Genomic DNA, 22,570 nt, shown 5'->3' on the forward strand with positions numbered 1-22,570 from the left:
TCGTCAGCTGTTGCCGGGCCGCGGATCCCTGGTGGGTGGCCCGCCCGGAATGTTTTCTTCCGAGCTTCCGACGGACGGAGCTGCTGTGTGCGGGTGTACCGTTGTGCGAGTCATCGTTGGTAGCCATCGTCCATCGCCCGTCCGTCAGGGATCACCCTGCTGATCATGCCTCACTCAAACAAATGGGCGCTGGCTGCTGCACACTCGTGCGCTCTCCGAAAGAATCTTTAATCACAGATATATCGCTCGCCATTGTCGTCGTTGTCGGCGGCCGGCCCTGTGAGATACACGCCTTCTCGTGGCTGGTGTTGTGTGTTCGATTGCCGCCGCCGGCGACCGCGATGAGGAGCAGTTTGCCGTTCGCGCTCGCCGCGGCTGTTGCTTGTCCCCAGCGTATCGGAGAGACGTTGCCGTCTCAGTTCACGAACGGGCGCACGATCGGTCGGTCGGTTCTCGGGCCGCGCTTCCCTTCGAACTGGTCGCGCCCTTCACGGTTCTTTTCTCGAGCTCGACCGGGCGGGGGCTTGAACTGACGACCCAGACCTCACGACATCGGAGTCGGAATTTCCATCCATCGGCTCAGAAGATCAGAACGATCAGTGGCAGCGGCCAGCCAGTGTGAAGATCGCCTAGAAAGTGGCCGCCATTGCTGTTGTGAGAATCAGTTCGCTCGCGCTGTCTTCTCGCTGTTCCATCACGTTTTGTGTCGGGTCGAAGAAACACGGCTATCATCGAGCAAACACAGTGGTGGCGTTTTGGTGTTGTCCTCGGGCGCCGATGTTTGTAAAAGAAATCCGGAACGTTGCAGTGTCCTCGCCGGTGTAACTTGCCAGTGGGCCCGTACGCGGGGTGTCGGGCAGTAGTGTCCTACGACGAAGCGAGATAGAAAGACGTGCTTTCCTGTTGCGACATTCCCAGTGAAAGTATGCCAATTCGTTGGGAGCATCGAACCAATCGATTGGAATAGGAAGAACCGCATCGCGTGCCCCGACAGGGGTCGACAGGGGCCTCGTCGACGATACTGATTGATAGCGGGCGATAGCAGTTAAAATACACGGCACCATGTTTAAAAGCAAGCACCGCTCACCGGGCCACGAGCACCACCATCAGGTAAATATAGACCAGAAGGGTTTCGGATCGGATAAGCAATATATTAGCGCAGGAAGCGGCGAGAATCGGAAGCGACTTCCTTTTTTTGGCCAGCACGGTCCGCTCCCGAGAGGGCAAAATCTGAGGGCCTGGGCGGGCGGGGCTGATGTTTACAGCTCTTTACTGGCCCGCGTTAGGCACTCTGCTAGGCATCCTTAACAGCACCGGTACCGAAGGTGGTAATCATTAGTGCAAAATCATAGCGACACCGCGTTGATCACGCGTTGGGCTGTTTGCAAATGATACGTGTTCGTCGCTGTCGCGCACTGTTTACAAGGGCCCAGGGTTATCACAGATAGTGGAGAGCGGCTTGTTAGGGGCTGCCCGTGTGCTGAAGCTTTCCGATACGCGCGGTGCTGAGACCGAACGGAAGACGGTGTCCTTATCTGGGAAGAGCAAGTCCACACATTTCCGAACGCCGACCGGAGATAATGGGCGAAGATCACGGAGGAGGAGGACGTTACTGCGAGCAATATCAGCCCGCTGTTTGATGGGTCCCATTTGATCCGTGTGATGCACGGGGATGGATACCCTTCACAGCTCGCGACGGGGCCAATCGGGGGGCCCTGAACGTCTTTCCACCCCACGTGATCGCTTGTGCTGTTTACGAGCCACACTGGTGCGAGCCATCCTATCTTTATTACTTCCTATAGGGTAGGCTTTTGCAACGGTGTCCTTTGCCTGGAAGGTAGCAATGAATGATGCATAATGGTAGCAGTATACCTTGAGATGAGGCTTTTCTGCGGTGCATCGGGTTCCAATGTCTCGAAAGTTGTTGACGATGAACCGACGACCTACACTCTACACCGTGACACGTCGACGAGAATCGAGAATCATTACTCCCATCAATCAATCTTACGCGGACTATTTTCAAGCATTGTCACATTAGCACACAGCATCCACACATTAGCGTTACTCATCGAGCACCTCAAAAACCATAGTTCCACATTACCACATGTCGCTTCAAGGCGCCCCAAAATTGAATTCAATTAACTTAAAACCCCCCGCCGAACCGATTATTGATGATCTGTACTACAGAGCGCGGTGTGTTACTCTTCAACGAACGAACCGATTCAACCTCCTCGTGGCTACACCGTTTGTGCATGTGTGCATTCTGGAGTCTATGCTCAAATCGGGCGCCGCACGTTCAATGTCGTCAAGTCGTTGTCAGTATTCCTTCCGAGGGTGTCCGTGGTGTGAAGCACGACCCTCTCTTAGCCACAATTAGCCGCGCGTCATCGTGCGTAAAGCTCTAATCACGAACGGAACCACAAACGATTCCACAACGATTCGTCTTGTTGTACATCTGTTGCTGCGCTCGCTCGAGTTGGTAAAACGTGGTAGTAGATTGGTAGTAGTCTTTGCTCTCGAGTGAGAGTTTTCGTGACTTTGGTTTCCGTGAGTTCTCATAATTACAGTAGTAGGTAGTCCCACGGCTGTCTCATCCGGTAGCTGACTAGCAGATACTAGTTTCGTGTTCCGTTAGCTCTGTAGCACGCTCAGTAAAGCTTCACTAGAATAGATCACTCTCGCTCTGCGCGGTAGTGTGCTGCCTTAGTCATCGTCATGGCCACTCAAATAACTTGACTTCGATGTGGATTCGTCGTTGCTTTTAGCGAAACAAATAGTCAGTTAGGCATTAATCCAAGACCCGCGATAGTCCTGCACCGGAAACCGGTGGCCAAGGATCGAGGCGTCCCCGACAACTGAGGAGAACTGGCAACCTTCATTCATACCCCGCTAACATGCCTGGTCCATGTGGCCTTGAGAGTGGATGCATCGTCCAGCGCTAGCCCCCTAACCTCCTCTCCCGCTCGTTTAGCGCAATCCCCATGGTCGTGATCGTCACCACACTAACCGCCCGTAGTAACGCCTGCAGCCCTATTGCCTCCACCGAGCTGCGCTCCGTCCATTTAGTGCGTGCCAGGATTCTGGAGCTCGTTGCTACCCAATTTTGATTGACCATACCCTATTTCTTTCTCCCCCTCGCCGTCGCCACGTGTTCGCCCTAGACCCCGATGTGTTCTTTTTGCAGACAATGTTGTGCTCCGTTCCGTTCCATCCGATCAACCCGCTCCCCAGCGGCGTGCGTTGCGTTTGCTCAGCTGTGCTAACCGTTGTTTCGACTGTCACACTCTCTTTCTCTGTGTTTTCGTCCCCAATCCACGACGAGAAGAGGAGGCAAGGTGATAGTGTGTGTCTCGGTGTGTATGTGTGTGTTGTCAGGAGGCCAAACGCCCAACGCCTTCCAACGCCTACCAAGATTGAGTGTCGCCGCCCTTGTGCCTAGTACGACTTCGAAGTCAGCGACTTGTCACCTTGCCGCGGGGTGACGAGTGGCCGAGCTTGGCGATCTTGCCAGTTTGTGCTGCATGTGCTGCGCTCTTGACCCGCCACCTTGCCAACTCAGCGATTGAAGGATAACCAAGAGACCCGGACGGACACCGGACGTAACACCGCGGCGCTGCTTGTGGCGATCGCTTTGCCGGGCGCACGGATCGCTTTGGTCCTTGAAGTCTTGACATGGATAACGGCAAGAGTTACGATCATGTGCGGGCCCTGGTCAGCAGTATCCATGGGTCGTTTCCGGACACCGCCTTACTGGAGAGCGCGCTAGATGTTACGAACAACAACAACAGCAGCACGACTACCACCCCGAGCTCGCCGGACCGTCCGCAGGAGTCGCAGGATGGAGCTAGACCCGATTCTCCGGCCGATGGACAGGAGCGACCAGCGGCTGACGGAGCCGCCGCCACACCCACCAGCAGTGGTCCCGGCGCCGAACTCGGTGGACCCACCGTAGGTTCCGCACCGACGGCGGCCAACCACCAAAGCGGTACGCCGACCCGGCTACTGCACCATCGGCTCCGCATACCCTCGCTGGTCGTAACGAGCTCGCTTTCGCCGTACCACCCGGGCAACCTGCTGGCCAGCACCGCCGACCCGGACCACACCGGTCACCGGCGGTTCAGTTTCGCGATCATGAGACGCCACTCCAATACGGTACCTACCAAGCCTTGTCAGAGTTCGCTAGTAACACCAAAAACACCCGCCCCGCCATCATCCAGCAAGCAGAGCATTATCACCCGCCCGCCGCCCGTAAAAAAAATTAGAAAAGAATTCCTCCCCCGACATCACTACCAACGTCCTAGTTCTAGTAGACCCTCTACTGTACTGCCTCTGCCACTGTGTTCCATGTCATCAAGCATCCATGTGTTTTGAGCGTGTGTTTTGCCTCACTTTTGCTGCTGCTGCTGCTGCCGCTAGGAACTAGGAACATCCTGTTTGACACTTTGTTCTCACACTCTCTGTCGCTCTGTCTCATTAACCTCCTTTCGCCACCGTGCCTTGCTGCTGTCACTTTTTTGCATCTTTCTGACGTTTCGTGATCCTGCCCTATTTAGCTGTTTCTCTCTCTCTCTTTCTCTCCTTGGCTCGTTCCTTTAGCTCTCGATCGATCTTTTGCCATAGTGAACTTTTCATCCCCTCTACTGTTTCTTTCTCTTCGGCAACTTTTCGACAGAACGAGAGTCACCGTTTTTGAGGCTTTTCCCTTTTTCGTGTTTTGTACTCTACTTTTAATACAGTTGTTAGTCGTTTCACGTTGTCAGCCCTTTAACCTTTTTGTGTGTAGCTGTGTTTTGTTTGAATGTTTATTGTTTGTTTGTTAAATGTTTGTTGTTACTTTGGTTTTTCTTTAGTTCTACTGTATTCTGTGTTGTTGTATCGTGTGTTGTTCTACTGCTCTTTTACTACTAGTTGAACGTTGCGAGCAGCCTTGTTGTCGTGGATTTTGTTACTTTATCAAAGTTATTTCGTTTTCACCCAAATAAATTATTATTAATCAATTAATGTGTGCACTTATTTAGACTGTTCCTTCGATGTTGTCTGTTTCGTAAAGCCGCGCTATGATTTGGTTGTCATAGCATTCTCGTAGCACCCGTTTGATTCTTCTTTCAGTTTGTAACTCTGTGTTGCATTTGGGATTGGAAAGTTATTGACGAACACTATCGAATTTGGTTATAATTGAATCAAAAAATTCATGTACTGTTGTTTACCTAATCCACTACAATGATGTAATCATGATGAAAACCGGGGAAAACGTTGCCATCTTCAGTCTTCTGTAGCCCGTACCTGTTTGCTCTTGGTCCGTTGAACAGTTTTAGTTCATTTGGTGACTACAACTGGCATCGGCCCAACGCAATGGGCAATGGGTCGTTACAACAAACATTTCTAACCGTCAGTTCATTCGAGCGAAACATTAACAGCAAATTATTATGTGGAATGTCCCTAAAGCATGCCAATTGAGTCGCTTAGCGCATCCGTAAGAGTGGGTTACAATGTTTTGATCATTCTTGCCGACTCGGGCCAGGATGTGCGGACGCAGCACTCGGAACGCGATCATCTTACCATCCCCCATCAGAGATTGTTAATGGGGTATGTCGCCAACGTCATACCGTTGGCTAGCACGACGTTCTCGGCACCACTAACTCTGCACTGCTCTGACGTGTTGCGTCGATGCAAATGCAACTCAAAACAAATGGCGGTCAACCAATTTATCGGTGGCGCTCTTTAGAATGCTACTCATTGTGGTGCCGCAACAGTGCGCCAAAAATGGTCCGCCACAGCTCTGGATTGGATTTTAAATTATTCTGCTCACGAGATACTTGTTTGTGTGGCAACAAATGTATCAACACTGGCCACCCGGAAACACGCGCTCTGCTCAGGAACGTGGGGCCACGTGCTAGAACAGTCGCTCGCTAGAAACAGCTCTCATATCGGGAGGCGCTCGGGTTGCCATATTTACACACTTTGTACGCATTTAAAATATGGTGTACATGCATACTGGTCACCCGGCAGCACCAGCACACGCTTCATCATCCGAATTGACTTTCAAATCGATTAGAGTTCTCGTTTCCTTACAAGATTTATAGACTAGGTTCCTGGGCCAGGTGGATTGATTGATCATCTCTCTGTGCCGCTCAAACCGATACCGATTGCGAATATTTGAATTGCGTTGCACTACTTAGTAACTAGTACTATGTCGATCGTTTGACTGATTATTGTGTCTGACTAATTCACTGGCAATTATCGTATTATTGCTTCGGAATTTCGATGCGATTACTTCATGTGTCGTTTTTTGTTGTTTCAAGTTCTGCGGCAGGCTCGTTCAAGTTAATCGGATAACTCAAGTTCAATGTTTGTTGCAAACAACTTTCTTATCATCTAATAATTGGATTCTATTTGGTGCCATACCAAAAATAAACGTTACACTGAAAATTTCACGGATGTGTATTTATAATTTTGACGTTTTTGCAACAAAGGCAATGTTAATCTTCTGTTGCTCCTGTAAAAATGTTTTTTTTCTTTCGGGCGACGTTGTTGGTTCCGCGTCCGTTGTAGAACAGTTACTTGCCTTTTTTTGAATTGAGTGTTAAGTACTAAATTAACGTAATAGACAATAAGTTTAAATTGAACACTCTCTGTCGATTACTGCTCAATTTCTGTTCGATTTTTGTAATATTCATCGAGTAAAAAGATTGTAATCAGTTGCGTGTTTTTCAATTGAATTTATTGGAAGAAGTTTGAAGGGATTCAGTTATATTAACATCACACCTGTCTGAATAGTACCAACAAATTTAAAAATGATCTCACAAGTACGGCGCATTGCGTTCGAAACACTTCGACGGATTTTATGCTCAATGTGTTAGAAGTGAAACGCATCGTGACCAACATTATTCACAAAAAAGCACCTGAAAGGTTCCCTTTGAATGAAATTACCTTCTCGAGAAACACATTCATCCCACTCAAGCATGAAATCTTGTCAACCGAAAGAGGTGCCCGTGATAAATGTTTGGATTAGCTGGATTAGATGACTGGATGATTTGAATTAGATGATGGATGATTAGATGTTTGGATGATTTGAATTAGCACCGCAATAAGGCTTTGAAGAACGATGTTAGAAATTTTGATGACTAATTTATATTTGCCATCGGTTCTTTTGATTGTAATTTTTTAAATAACAGAACAAATCTAATATGGTTGATTTTTATCAATACCCTTCATAAGTATTTAAAAAATCGAATAGGTATACCAACGATCATTCTCTAACAACTTTCTAACGATAAGCCATTAGAAACGGAAAGGAGGAAAAGCAGAGCAAAGGCAGAACTAGTAATTGTCTAATCTTAACAAAGAATTTATTTCGTTCCAAAGGGTGACGCACACGATGTCATGTTCCTCCGTTAGCGAAGCCAACATAGAAGAATTTTAATCATTTTGATTATTCAATATACGTTCGTTGGCAGCGGCGATCAATGAGATCGTGCGCGAACCAGAAGATTCGACTGCTTCAGAAACGGCTTGCCATAAGGACTTCCGCCGTGTTCTGGCTATCATCATGCCTTAGGTCGCTCCCCTTAGTGAATACAAAAAAACGAAACCAGTTCGAAACCAGTTGGCAGGTTTTGGAGGCACGGTCCGCTATCTTCTCTGCCCATACATCATGGTATCACGTCCGTTCGCCTTTGGGGCTCGTCAGTCTGTCAGTTAGCGAGCATCATGCGAGATCTCTTTCGGGTTTCGATTCCCGCCGCCAGAGGGCCGGCAAGCCGCTTTCGTTGCCATCAGCTGGTGGTGGGACCTGTTTTCTGCCAAGCGGCTTAGCGGCGTGGAGTAGTAACAGCAGCGGAAGCACAGCTCACCTCGTTCGTGGGCCTAACGCCGGTGGTGCCGGTCCAACGGAGCCGGAGATCGGGCTCGAGATCGGATCGGTCGTGGGGATCGGGTACCAGCGTTTAGTCGTACGCGAACGGTTGAACGCAACTGACTCTGGTCGTGCCCGAGCGCGCGTGGTGGCGTTCCTTCGGTGCACTTCCGTTGCGCGCCATTCTGCCACCCCTGAGCAGCTCTTGTGTTTGGTGTTGTGCCTAAGGAGCTCTGCTCTCGCGCTGCTCTCTCTCCCCGTCGTGCTCAAGATGCGCGAGGCAAAGGAAGTACCACGGTGGCCACAACAGTCTTGGGACGCTCCAAAGCGTGCGCCACGGTCTCCTTAGTGTGCCTCACGCGTCGGCCACTGATATTGGAGTTGGGTGTCCGTGTCCGTACGAAGTCCTTCCCAAGTGTCCTCGGAGTAGTTACGAATGTGCCCTTCTTGGGGTGTGCCAGTGTTCGAATTGTGGGTTCTGTTGTTGTGGTACAGTGTGTTGTGCTTGTCCTCAAATTGTGTTGACCAATTTCTTAACCTGTTTATTCAGCTGCTTCGTCGTACATACGGTGTGGGCCGGGCGCTATTGCTTTGCGAATGATTTATTGCGCTTTTCTTTGAATTCCGCTACCCCGTTTGTTTGGAACATTTGAACCGATTTAGTCGTCGCACAAAAAATGTTATTTTCCTATTCGCCGAACATTGTTGAGAGATCGGACAAAACTAATTTGTGGAAATTGTTCCAAAAAAAACAAGAACAATTTTGGGCAATAATCGTGCGAAAGTTTAATTGATTCAGCATTTTAAGCTAGTGTGTTACCTTTTGGCATTTTTTAAGCTCGTGCCACTTCTCCGGCGACTTCTTCTTCTGATCTTCGTCTATCCAAGAGACAATGTTAATCTTCTCTGTTGCGTTCTGTAACGGCGTGGCTTTTTTCGGGCAGGGTTGTTAGCCTGTCCCGCCCCGGTATTGGGAATCGCACCCAAGACCAGCCACGTGACAACTGGGTCCCGGGATTTGAACCTATGGCCAGCTGCGTGACAACGGTGAGCGTTACCGACTGCTCGGAATTCTGACCGACTAATCTGGATCAAGGGATTATGTTAATGTTATGTTAATTTATTGCTTACTTTTAAAGTTTACATTTTTGTCTGCTTAGTTTTCTTGTTTTCCTAACGTTGCCTGCCAAACAGGCCAGAAATTCTGCCACCAGCAAACCCTAAATGTGGAGCGTTCGAAATCAATGGTGAAAAATGGGCCAACAGGATACTGTACGGTACACCCAACGCTGTGCCCATTTTAGATGATCCGTTGAAAAAGAAACAAGTTTTGGGGGCTCGCCCCATTGGCTCGTTAAAATGATTCCATTTAAAATGAACGAGAAAAAAGCAAATGAATTTCGTTAAATCCGTTAAGAGAGTGCGCTGGCGTTTGCATGATTAAATCGAACTCGTATCGAGCGGATCAGAAGTATGAACAATTATGTTGAAACTTGTACCGGATGCATTTAAAATTGTTGATGGGCTTTCCCGCTCAAAAAATAAAATCCCAAATTTAATGTGTTCCAGCGAATTGTGTTAGAGAATCCGATGAAACCGGCTCGAACAGATGAGCGTCTTACAGCGTTCGAATCCACGAAGTCCAGGAACGAGTTTGCGATGTAAAGAACAAGAAAATTGGCGAGGCTTAACGTGATTAAGCGCTATCAGTTAGGGAAGCCTCCGCTCGTTTATTGCTCGCTGGGAGTTATTTTACGAAACCCAATAAATTTGCATCATTTTGACACGCTTTGTCACGTCTTTCCCAATTCTGCATCGCGGCGTGGTTGGATTAAGGACTCACGATCACGATCGTCCCAAAATGGCAATCAGAGGTGATATAATTTATTGCTTTACCGCCCGCCCCCCACTGAAGGTCCGGGCCCGGGATGTACGACGAACAGTGAAGAAAACCCAAAAAATTGGCAATACAACGAGAACAAGGCTTAATACAAGCAACCTGCACGACGATGTGCACCTTTTCACCGTTTAGTGCGCTTCTCAGTGGCCCCAGCGGGGGACCGATCTCATCAGCAGTGGTACCACCATCCAGTGGGAGAAGGCAGAAAGGACGAAGAAAAAGGAAACGGAAGAAGACGAACGGAAGATTTGTGGTCGGTTCGGTGGGAATCTCCGAAATCCTGCCCACGCTATCGGGTGACGCGAGTATTCGGGTGTTCCGTGTCTGTGCAAACAAAGTAGATGTGTCCGCTGCTGTGAGCGTGTTGTTGGTTGGCGTGTGGTGGCGTGTGCGCTAGTTCCCCCGTTACCCGGTGATTGTGTCCGGTGTCTCAAGATGAAAGTAATCGGATGCGACGAGCTGATCCTGAACGTCCAGCGCCTCAAAGCGTATGGCCGTCGAATAACGCGGTCTTCGAAAGTGCACGTACGTTACATGATTTTTTACAGCCACTTTCTACGCGTTCCCTTTACGCACAGGCAGGGTCATAAATTCGGGAATCCGTCGGACCAACCCTGCGCTGTGACGGTGGTGGTTTTTGAGTCGTACAAGTACTGATCGAGTGTCGAATAAGATAAAGTATTTTTTTTAATATTTGTTAGAAAACTCTAATGAAAATCCGTGGCCCTAATCGGAATAATTTTAAATATGACATTTCTTGGCTGGGAACAGTTGGGGCATTTCTTTATAGTTTACAATCTTAGAACAGCTTGAACGAATTAAACTGTACACCTAATACGAAATTTAAGCGAACTAAATGAATTACAATATATTATACACAAAGTAAACCTTAAAGGAAATCCTATCTACCGGAACAGCGTAACTCTGTTGCCGACTGACTGTAGGATCCGTTTGGACGAAGTTGTGTTCCACCAGGAGAACAGTAGCATCATCACAGGGACTTGTAAAAAAATTCAAAACGGGGGATTAATGCACTAGCAAAGACGGAGGATCATGATTCTGATCGTGAACTTTCATCGGCATGTTCTGCATTTGGCGGAAGTTGACTTTTCCATTTTTTGTTTGCCAATACAAAGAGAGATGAATATGACAAAACATCAACATTCTTTCTAACGCCCGCCAAGTTGTGTTGATCAGTCGAACTTGGGTTTGTTACAGTCGGGCATCTAAGGGTTGATCAAAACCAACGAGATCGAGTTTACGACACGCTAATGTCGTCACGAACTGCTTGTTACGTCGGAGTGTCTTGTGACCGTAGCAATTTTATTGGTTTCAACAAATGATTGGCCTCAATACGGCTGTGTCTGTTCTTATCATAATAAATAATAATAATAAATTATGGGCACATGAAACGCACACAGCAAAGGGGTTTGACTAATCCATTAAAAATTTGTGGAAATCTCGAAAATGGCGGGTTATGTTGTTGTTGTTTTCGTAAAGAAAAATTCCACAACATTCTGCGTACGTCCATCTCTCAAAACTGTATCCAAATGCAGGAGGCTGACTCATTGCTTAGGGATCCCGGCCTAACCGGATCGTTGAATGATTGCTCGGCTTAAACGACCTTGCGCATACTGAACTCCTTCTGTAAACATGGCTGTGCATGGCAGTACCGACATCCTGCTACTGGGCGGCTTCTAGGAACCAGGGCGACACACATTGATCCGGTCCGCGGTCTAGCGGTACGACAGCTTCGGAGCACGGTAGCCGTGCGCAGCAGCTTTGGTCAACCACGGACCTAGAAGCAGGCCCAACGGACCGGTCTTCGTTCGATTTGCATTGTGCACCCTTTTGCAGAGAGTGGCTTTTGTGGCGCTATCGCGATAGGAACGGGCCGTCGGTGGGCCGTGTTCCTGCGGCTCGGGCGTACGACGTCTTGGCCTTGCGCCCGGCCAGACGGACATTCGGCGCGCGGGTTAACCGAGCGCGCCATGGGGGTGTGTTGGACTGATAGAAACTCGGCACGGCTCGGCGTGGTGTAATTAATTAAGGGATAATTTAAAAGTATAATCAGTCGTTGATAAAAAACGGAACTGCTGCTTGCGGTCCTAATCGAATCGGAGGGTAGCCGCCATTGGGAACTGGGCTATTACACCAGGCGCACTCTGTATCCAGACCGTTGCGGTTCTTTCGCTCAACCCTCCTGGCGATTTCACTGACCAGTCGTGATCATTCTCGCGCCCGATTGATTGATATCTAGGAGCGTGTTTAGGTTTGCTGGCTGGCACGAGAAGTAGTTTTCTATTATTATAATGGACAGCTTAAATGATCCCTATCGGCGCCTATCAGTTGCTAATGGGAAACAAACATTTCTGCCTGGCCATGTAGTTTCCGATCATGGCAAATTAATATAGTGCACCAATAACTGTCATGAAACACGACTTGTAGTGGTTTGGACTATTTGTCAACACGTTAGATCCTTCAATGTACACCAAATAGGCTTCCTAGTCCCGTAGCTAAAAGTCACAGCAATGGCTTCTTCGTAGTTCTCTTCCTTGAATAAAGGAACCTTTCACAGTAGAAAATCTCGATGTGCTGAAACCTTCCGGAGTAGACAAAAAATTGTGGATTTTAATTATTAATTTGAGGTTTGAGAATTGTCCATTCCATGTTAGTACTGCGAACAGTGGTTCGTGCTTAGTACTTGTAACAAACGAGGCAATTACCCTTCGACTCAATGAACCTTCGAATATTGCTTACGTACTCCGTACTACTTGGTAGCGCCTCAATCGATCGGGCCTGTTGACTTAAGCCGTAATGGCATTGATTGACATGAAAATTAAATTAAAATGATCCTCGTTCGCGCCATCATCAGCGAGGTGCACGCCATCCTCCGGGCACGCGTGTGTTTCATAATACACCACCGCGGCCAGCCAACAAAAGCCAGCTCTTACATGACCCTCCGATCGAGGAGGAGGAGGAGGACGAGTCCAAAGTAAGATCGGGGTGCCGGATCATCGTCGGTGGGGTCGGTTGATGACAAAATTGTAGAATTATCCATTTGTAAAACGATATAAAATTACGGGCTCAATGTGAGCACGGTAATTCCACGCGAAAACCGGAACACCTCTCTCTCGGTGGACCGGTGCGGGCCGGGAGTTGGGCTCGCGGTAGAGTTACCTAGCTGGCTTCTAGTCAAGGCTTTGACCGCAAAGGCCACAAGCTGGTGCCGGTGCTCCGATCGGGCCCGCGGCCGTTCTGTCTTTCTTTTGCCTTTCCCACTAATGATGTCATCATGCACACCACCGGAGCGGACGACCATATCGATCGCTTGTTAGTGCGCACGCGAACCTGGCCCCGGTGGTCTGCAGGACGCAACCAACCGGTATATGGTAAGTGGTAGGTTGCAATTTTACTGCGCAAATACCGACGGTCTCCCGGCGGTCGGGCCTGCCTTGGCGCTTCGTGGCCTGGTGACGCTGGTGACCCAAAAGGTCGTCACTTTTTATTTGTTGCCCCGACGAGGACCGGACGGTTGGCCAGGCTCTTGCGGGCTCCACTGACGTCCCTATTCGACCCTCGTTCATCTTCTTCTAGTGGTGGGAAAATCAGCCAATAAGAAAATCAGCAAACCGCTTCAGGGTCTGCCAGGGGGTGCCATTGGGTATGCTCTATGCTCGGGTGTCTCTGACTCATCATCAACTCTCGGTGGAGCGATGTTATCCGCCACGATATTGGCAGCGCACGCTACAAACGAGACCTGAACGGTCCGAGTGGAGCACCATTCGTCGTCGTTAGCCGTCTGCCCGATTAGGAAATGCAGCACCGGAGAGCATCTATGTTCCGTCAGGTTTGGTTTGCGCCCCATGCGGCCCGAGGGTCGTCTGTAGCAATCATTGCCATATAAATTGGAGCCAAATCTCAAGAGGACCGGTAGCTGGTCCTTCTGCACTGTCCGATTCCAATTCGTTCTGTCATCGAGCAAGAAGCTGGTACTCTAACAGCTAACTGCATGTCCTTCAGGGAATGGCAGTGCCTGTTGCAATTGAATGTTGAGAAGGTCTTTATATGAGCGTTAAGGCTAATAGAAACTTATTAACGACATGGTACATTTGATTGCTGATTTACTGATCTGTTTTTTTTCTTCTTATTAACATCTATGTGTGTTGTAGTTTGCCGAGCCGTTTACGCGTTTTGTTGTGTGTTGTTGCTGTTGTTCAAAGTAGTAGAAACGTTACTAAAGAATGGTTTCGATCACTAAACAATGATCAATAATATACGATCGGATCCGATTGGCTATATCGAATTAACAACATTCCAAGGAAACACCTGGCGCATACCAAAAAAGATCCCTTCTTTAAGCGAATGCCATCGAAACGGAGTTATCTTAATTTTAATGCCTCTCAACTGATGAATGGTATAACTTATACGGAATTGTTATTTTAAGTTTTAGTTGAACGAATGGTACTTTTTAAATTTTATCGATTAGCCGTTAGCCAGACCTTACTAAACACTACTTTAATAAATTTTGGACTCTACGAGTTTTCGGTTTTGCGCTGCCCGCTCTCAACTTATAAGCTCGATGGATTTGCGCGCTGTTAGTGTTCAATTCCTGATAAATAGTGCTGCTTTCCACTGTTCTATGCCAGCCGCAAATAGAATAGCAGTGCAAATGATTAGTAGCAATGCCTCAAGCGCAGAAAGTTTACAAAAATGCTCCACGTGCCGAGAGCCGTTTGAACAACCTTATCAATGGCAACCGCTATCGGTTTCCATAGACGTGGTTTGGCTATCGTTTTTTTTTTATTTTCTCTCTAGGAATTAGATATTTTGTTTCAATTTTTGTGATCGTGATCTAACCACAACAGTATTCAGTTCGATCAACGACACGATGTACGATGTTCTAACTTTCCTTTACCTATCTCCGCACTGAAAACAAGGCACTGAACCGGTGTGATTCGATGGGATCCTTAGGACACCGTACGCTCCTACAGTACCTGGAAACAGATGATCTGGCTGGAATGAAAACATTCCTAGGGACCCGCCAACTGCAGGTCGACGATCGAGATGAGGTAAGGCCAACAGAGTGAAATGTTGCATACGAGCGCCGTTACTGATTACTTCCCCGTTTGTCGGTTCCAGAACAACACGACGGTGCTGATGCTGGCGTGCGGACGTGGTGCCTCCCACTTCGCAAAGGAACTGCTAGCCCGCGGCGCGGATGTACAGGCGCAGGATCTGGACAACTGGTCCGCCCTACACTTTGCGGCGAAGGCCGGTCATGTCGATATTGTGGAGCTGCTGCTGGAGAATGGGGCAGAACTGGAGCAGCGTGATATGGGCGGCTGGACCGCTCTGATGTGGAGCTCGTACAAGGGCCATACCAGCGTGGTGGCACTTTTGCTGCAGCGCGGAGCCGATGTGCAGGCACACGGCAACTACCACCTGAACCCCCTGCTCTGGGCATCCGGTCGCGGTCACACCGAGATCGTGCGGCTGCTCGTGAACACCGGCGGAGCTAAGGTGAACGTAGGTGACAAGGTAGGTTGTGGCGTCATCGCAATAGTATCCCAACGGAGGAGGCAGTTTACGGGAGCTCTCAATAATTTTTCAAGTGCAAGAGACATTGACATTGATCGGAATCCCGAATTTCCTTACCCGTTTTACTTTTTATTCATCTTCAAAGTACAGTGAAATAATTGCTTTTTCTCACTACTCGCCCAGTATGGAACAACGCCCTTGGTGTGGGCCTGCCGGAAGGGTAAGGCGGAGATCGTGGACATACTACTGAAGGCGGGCGCCAACGTCGACACGGCGGGAATGTACTCCTGGACACCGCTGCTAGTCTCGGTCAGTGGAGGTTTTCAGGAGTGTGTCACCCTTCTGCTGGAACGCAAACCGAACGCGAACGCCCTGGATAAGGACGGTATGACTGCGCTATCGATCGCGTGTCGCGAAGGACAGACCGAGATAGCGTCGGCACTGATCGGTGCCGGAGCGTACCTGAACGTGCAGGATCGGGCAGGTGACACACCGCTGATCAACGCCGTCAAGGGTGGCCACCGGAGCGTGGTGGAGATACTGATGAAGCGTCACGTGGACGTGGAAATACAGGGAAAAGACAAAAAGACTGCACTGTACACGGCCGTCGAGAAGGGCCACACGGCGATCGTGAAGCTTATACTCCAGTCGAACCCGGACCTGGAGCTTTCTACCAAAGATGGCGATACGCCGCTCCTACGAGCGGTTCGCAACCGTAACCTCGAGATCGTGCAGATGCTGCTGGAGCGGAAGGCGAAAGTAGGGGCGACCGACAAGCGAGGCGATACCTGCCTACACGTGGCGATGCGCGCCCGTTCGAAGGCGATCGTCGAGGCGCTGCTCAGCAACCCGAAGTACGGTCAGCTGCTGTATCGGTCGAACAAGGAGGGCGAAACGCCGTACGCGATCGATGCAACACACCAGAAGACCATCCTTGGGCAGGTGTTTGGCAATCGGCGCCTTAACGCCAACGAGGACTCCGAGGGGATGCTCGGGTACGGGTTGTACTCGTCGGCGCTGGCCGATGTGCTGAGCGAACCGACGCTAACCACCCCGATCACGGTCGGGCTGTACGCGAAGTGGGGCAGCGGGAAAAGCTTTCTGCTGGCGAAGCTGCGCGAGGAGATGAAAACGTTCGCCCACTCGTGGTCCGAGCCGCCGATCAACGCGTCCTGGCTGTTTTTTCTCATCTGCCTACATCTGGCCATTGTGATTGGGACCGTGGTGGGGCTCGCTACGTGGAGCTACATTTGGGGTTTGTCGACGGCCGTCACACTGCTGCTGCTCATCTACTTCCTCGACATTCTGTTTAAGTTCCTCGATCGCCGCTACGATCTTGAGTGGCTGTACGCGGTGAACCACGGCATGTCGCGGAAGCTGGGCCGATTGCGGTTGATTCTGCAGGTGGCGTTCTGCCATCCGCCTGGCCCTCAGAACGATCAGCAACCGATGCCGGTGCGGTTTCATTTTGCCGAAGCGAGTGGTGCGGCCCCCAACGGCGACGCCGCCATGGCCTTGATGTTGGCGTCCTTGTTCGATGCTATCGAAGCCCACTATGGCTCGCTGGCTACAGGGTTATATCGTGCCTTTCGACCGCGTCCTTGTAAGTACACCGAAGATGCGGAGTTGTTGGTAATCATGCCACTCGTTTTCCGGTAGCCTTTAGCATGAAATAGTTAACAATCGTTGGACTGATTTTCACCCTTCCTGTCTTTTACGTGTTCGATGTTTCAGTGAAAGCAAACGGTGGCTGGAAGTGGCGTAAGATGTGCTGCATGCCCGTGGTGATCATGTTCGAGCTTGGCATACTGGGTATCCTGGCAACGGCATCGCTCTCCATCATCTACTCCGAACACGAACTCGAGGGCCGTGAGGAGATAGCGGTAACAATCTACGTGTTACTCGGTTTTCTTTTGGCTGGAGCCATCGCCAATTTGCACGCCTGGTCGAAGCTGATCGGTGCTCTCTTTATGTCGCAAGGAAAACACCTGAAACGGGCGTTCTCGAGCAACGAGGCTGCTCCCCTGACGGCCCTCGGGGCGGAAGTGAGCCTGATGGCCGACATGGTACGGTGCCTCGACGCGTTTACCAGCCAGCAGAGCCGTCTGGTCGGGGTAGTCGATGCGTTGGATTCGTGCGACACCGAGCGCACCCTCACGATCCTGAATGCCATTCAAACGCTACTGTCTGGACCGCAACGTCCCTTCGTTTTGCTGCTGGCGGTTGATCCGCACGTCATCGCGAAGGCGGCCGAAGCGAACAGTAGACGCCTGTTCACCGAAGGTGGTATCGGTGGTCATGATTTTCTGCGTAATCTCGTCCATCTCCCGGTTTACCTGCAAAACTCGGGCCTGCGCAAAGTTCAGCGGGCACAGAATACGGCTCTAAACGCGTACCGTAGGGCAATGCCGGACATGGGCCGGGAAGACGATCAGCCCACCGGCAGCCATTTGGGCCACTCGGCTTCAGCACGCCGACTGTCGAACGCGTCGGAGATTATGTCTTCGCAGGAAAAACTACGCGCCATGCCAAGCTCTTCACGGGGTGGCAGCAAAAAGCTACGCGTTTCGGATTCGATCGCCAGTTCGATCGGTTCGAATCTGCACAAGCTCGGCCAAAACCCACCGATGGACCTGTCGAAGATCATTCTGACCGACGATTACTTCAGCGACGTGAACCCGCGCAGCATGCGAAGGCTAATGAATGTGATCTACATCACGGGTACGTTACTAACAAGTGCTTCGATTTGTGAATGATTGAATGAAGAATTCTTCTTTTCCATCCTTTTGTTCACTGGTGTGCGTGTAGTCCGCTTGTTGAAAGCCTTTCAGATTGAATTTAGCTGGTATCGATTAAGTTCGTGGATCAACCTTACGGAACAGTGGCCACTGCGTGCCAGTATGATCGTTCTCGAGCATGATCAAGCTGGCGACAGCATCGATGACACAGTTTCACTTCAAACAGTGTACGATAAGTAAGTTTGCAACGGTGATTGAATACGATGCGCGATGATCGTCTCATAATAATGCCGGTTTCTTTCCTCTCCAGAGTCCGTCCGAAGCTGACGTGCCTGCGAGAAGCCGTGGCATTGCTAGATCTTGATCGAGACGAGCGCAAGTTGGACGCCTTTTTGCAGCTACACAAATCGGATTTGCTGGTATCGGATCTGCGCATATTCTTGCCCTTCACGATTAACCTCGATCCCTACCTACGCAAGGTCCTCAAAGAGGATCAACAAGCGATGGAAGACGAGGGAATCATCATACCGATGAAAAGTGTGCTGCCACCTACGAAGCCGACCGGATTTACGCACGTCCCGCGGCACAACCAGGGAAGCATCCTGCATCCAACGCCGCACCACGCAAGCAATCTGGCGCATTGGCCAAACTTTTACAACCCACAACCGACGGCAATGGCACTGATGAATTACTACAACCAAAACCTGGCCAACCTGCTTAATCCGAGTTCCGGGTCACTGCTGAACGAAACACTGCCGGGTAGACTCATCGTGGAGCGCAACGAGCATGATCAGCATTCCATGGCCAGCGCAGGGGTTCCCGGTGCGCCTGGGAAAGCGAAGGGAGGCTCGCTACATCAGAAGTCATTGAATTCGATGACTCCGCCACCGATCGACATCGACCTGTCGAACGTGCAGCTTTCCAGTCTGACGGTTGAACAACTGATCGACCTGCTAGGGCAAGTGAGCGATCTCAAGCCCGCAATGGAGCGTACCGGTCCTATTTTACGCGAAAACTCCATCTCCGGCCGTGTGCTGATGTACTGCAATCTGGATGAGCTTAAATCGGTCCTTCAGCTAAGCTTCGGGCACTGGGAAATGTTTAAGCTGCTCATAACGGCACTGCGGGAATCGAACAAAACTAGCCAACCGCCGCCGCCACGGAAGCTTTCAAAGACCACCAGCTTCGCCAAGGGTACGGGCGACTCGCTGGAGCTACAGGATCCGCATACCCAACCGACCACACCGTTCGGTTCCGCCTCGAGCAGCTTCCAGCCGATTCGACAAAAGTCGCAGAATCTGCTGGAGAAACAGGTAAGCGACCGCTTCGTGGCGCATCCTGGCCAACTTTCGCATTCACTCAAACAATTAACCGATAACTGACCGTGTTTTCGTTTTACTGACTACATTTTTACAAACACCACTTCGCGTCGACCCACCAACACCACTCTTTGTTATCTACGCGCGCGTGCGCAATTTGCCAACGACAAATAAACACAAACATTCATGAAAACATATGCCAACAATGCACAAAACTAAAACTCCTTCCTACGGCCGGATGCTCGCAAACTCAACAAATGAATTTGAAAATACACGATGCACCAATGTCAAACAATGAAAATGATTCGGTTGTAAAAATTTCACTTGAAAAACCGACACCTAACATGCTTAATGTACACTGTGTTCAACCGATAAACACCTTTGCGTGCGCGTACGCGGAATAGCAGCCGGCAAAAGTGCATGATTACGAATATCTTCAGGTAACGTTCGCCAAAAAACCTTTCAAAACCACCGCCTGTGTCTAAAATTCTTTTGTTAACCAGTTCGGTGCTGTGTTATGTTGTGTTATTACCCTCCTAGTGTAGATCCCGTTTGGTTCGCGCGACCCGCGGTTTCGAATTCGATTCTGAGCAACGAAGTATTCTTTACTACCATCTACCGTTTGTGTGTCCCGGTGGTGTGTGGTCATGTGGTTTTTTGTTAACTTTGTCACTTAGGTGTTGTGTGTTTTCATTCTTCTTTTAATGCTTTTCCCTTCCATTTCAAATAATTCAGTGTGTAGGTAAATGGATCTGACATTTTGTAACTTAATACACATTTAAGCTACACATTTTTCTATTATATTGTCTGTCAATTAGGAAACCTGGTATGTGTATTTAAAACATGCTTAATTTCTATCGTTACATAGAAAACACCCAATACATTCTAAACGAAAACCCCGCATGAAACCTGCTATCAACCCGATAGGGTAATTGTGAGGGTATATTTTTTTAAATCACGCTTGATACAACGTTTTTCACACCTTTTTTCATAAACTTACTATGGTATGGACTGTTTTCTGGTTGACTCACTGTTTTCTTGTCACCATTTTATAGGCTTAACGAAACTTTCTGCATCTTCTGGTCTCATTTTGGTCTCTCACATGCGGTGAAGTCTATCTTTTCGATCCCTGTGCCTTGTATCCATTTATATCGATAATGTTTTTGAGCGCAATGTTTTTACCCTTCAATGATTTTTTAGTTCGATTCACCACTGAAACTCGTCCCCCCATCAAACGAAGGATTCGCTACACCTTCGCGGTGCTCATCAACAGAATCAGAACTAATGTTTCCGTTTCCTTTTTGGCTCGCGTGGGTTCGCGATTACAGGTGACGCTCGAGGAGCAGATGATCTGCGGTGCGCTGCAGACGCTGAACGAGGACGCCTTTGAGGACGTGGTTAGCAGCGAGCGGCCCAGCCCGACCGGTGAGATGTTTAGCCAGTTCAACCTGGCGCCAATACGCGAGAGCTCGGAAATCGGTTCACCGCCGCGTTTCACTTACAATCTTACTAACCCAAACCTCGCCGCCCTGGCCACCAGCAATGGTACGCTGAATGGCGACGACGATGCGGCGGCAGGCTACGGTAATGAGGGAGACTGTGAGCTCCGCTTTCCGCTGCCTCGGTCCGTCGGCCACAGCCGCTCGCACAGCCTGCACGATGGCGATGGTGGTGGGTTGACCAGCGTCGTGATCATTCCACCACCATCCATTCTTGCCCAATCGTCACCCACTGTTACCACAGGCACTGCTACCACCGGCAGCATCAACGACACTAAGCTCTAACTCATGGTGAATCGATTTGCCAAGCCGCTTGCAACCGCGGCACCCGGTTCCAGCATGCACCGGTTTGTCGTCGTTGTGCTGACTGTTGTTACTTCCGTTGTGTCGTGTGCTGTGCTGTAACTGCTGTTGTTTTGCCGTGGCTTTCGTAAAAACACCCTACACTCTCGCAAATCACCAGAGAGACGCAACGTGCACGCAAGGATCACTGACAAACGATACCAACCGATAGTGTAGGAGCGGCAGAGAAAGCGTAAGAAGTGAAGGAGTAGCACGCGAACAAAGTAAGAAGTATTGGTTTAATGGTTTCTCTTATCGAGGAAATCGGTACATCCAAAGTGATACTACAATTATTGCCACTATTACTAGCGAGTTTGTTTAGCGATTAGTTAGAATCGTGGAGGTAATCAAACATTCCCCTAGCAGAATTGATACCACTTCCCTTAGACGAATTGATAAATAATGTTAGGATACAACAAAAGTGAAACGAGTCACAAACACACGCGCCCCAAAACCACGTAGAGACCAATTTATGATCGTGTACTTAAAAACAAAGAGAACACCAGGTATAACGAACCGTTTTTCCTGGGAATTGTGTTAGAGTTTTTTTTGAAAAACATTACCAATGATAAGCATAGTGAGAGAAACGTTGAACTGTTTAGGCCAATTGTATGTTTAGCTGTTTGAGAAAACTTGTTTCAATAAATCCACGAACCGGCTGTACAGAGAACCGAGAGGTGCGGGAAGATGTGTAAATCCTACAGAGTGTGACGTCTGATTTTTTTAGCTTTCATCGCATGCCATCCTTGAAACATTATTACCCATCGTTTCGTATAGTTTTTGGCATTTTTCGTTTGCAATTGTTTGCCGTTTTGTCGTATCTTTGTGGTTGTTCAAAAAGTCCCTCAATGCACTCTACTAATACTGAATGCAATGCTGCTCTGCCAGGCAAGGAACTATTCGATTCGATTTGATTCATTCCGTTCTTTTGGCTCCTGTCCAACCTATATCCAACCCTTTATCAGTATCAGTTTGCAGCTCTCCGATCCCGGTTCCAAAGCAGACGGCATCGATCCTCAAACCGACCGGCAGCATACGGAAGGGCGACGCGAAGCGTGTCACGATGTCGATGTACGATAGTGACGGAAATCTAACGCCCACCTTTGTCGAGGTGCTGAATGAGAAGTTAGCGAGCAAACCGAAGCTAACCGGTAAGTGAGCATCCTTCACGTGACATCCACCATTCGCCTCCGTTATCTCCATGATCGCAACTTCAACGTTTGTAGCCAAACCTCTCTCTTCAGGTCGAGTTGGCAAGTTGAGGTAATTTTGAATGTTTGTGTGCGTTTGTGTGTGTCTGAGTGTGTTTGTGAATTGCGAAAATATTTTGTAATTTGGATTTAATATCCCAATGTTCGCTGTTTTTGCTGATCTCT

At 49.2% G+C, this 22,570-nt stretch overlaps 1 protein-coding gene across 1 annotated transcript; it reads left to right on the forward strand.

Moving 5' to 3' along the window:
* The first annotated feature begins 1,021 nt into the window (after window positions 1-1,021).
* LOC131205306 (kinase D-interacting substrate of 220 kDa) lies at window positions 1,022-21,848 on the forward strand. Its single transcript, XM_058197352.1, has 10 exons — window positions 1,022-1,110; window positions 14,696-14,827; window positions 14,898-15,296; window positions 15,480-16,899; window positions 17,031-18,017; window positions 18,105-18,270; window positions 18,345-18,575; window positions 18,762-19,347; window positions 19,758-19,793; window positions 20,682-21,848. The coding sequence occupies exons 1-10, from the start codon at window positions 1,063-1,065 to the stop codon at window positions 21,135-21,137; spliced, it is 4,461 nt and encodes a 1,486-aa protein (XP_058053335.1). The 5' UTR covers window positions 1,022-1,062; the 3' UTR covers window positions 21,138-21,848.
* The last annotated feature ends 722 nt before the right edge of the window (window positions 21,849-22,570 follow it).

The sequence above is a fragment of the Anopheles bellator genome, chromosome 1, assembly GCF_943735745.2.
Source record: "Anopheles bellator chromosome 1, idAnoBellAS_SP24_06.2, whole genome shotgun sequence".
NCBI lineage: Eukaryota > Metazoa > Arthropoda > Insecta > Diptera > Culicidae > Anopheles > Anopheles bellator.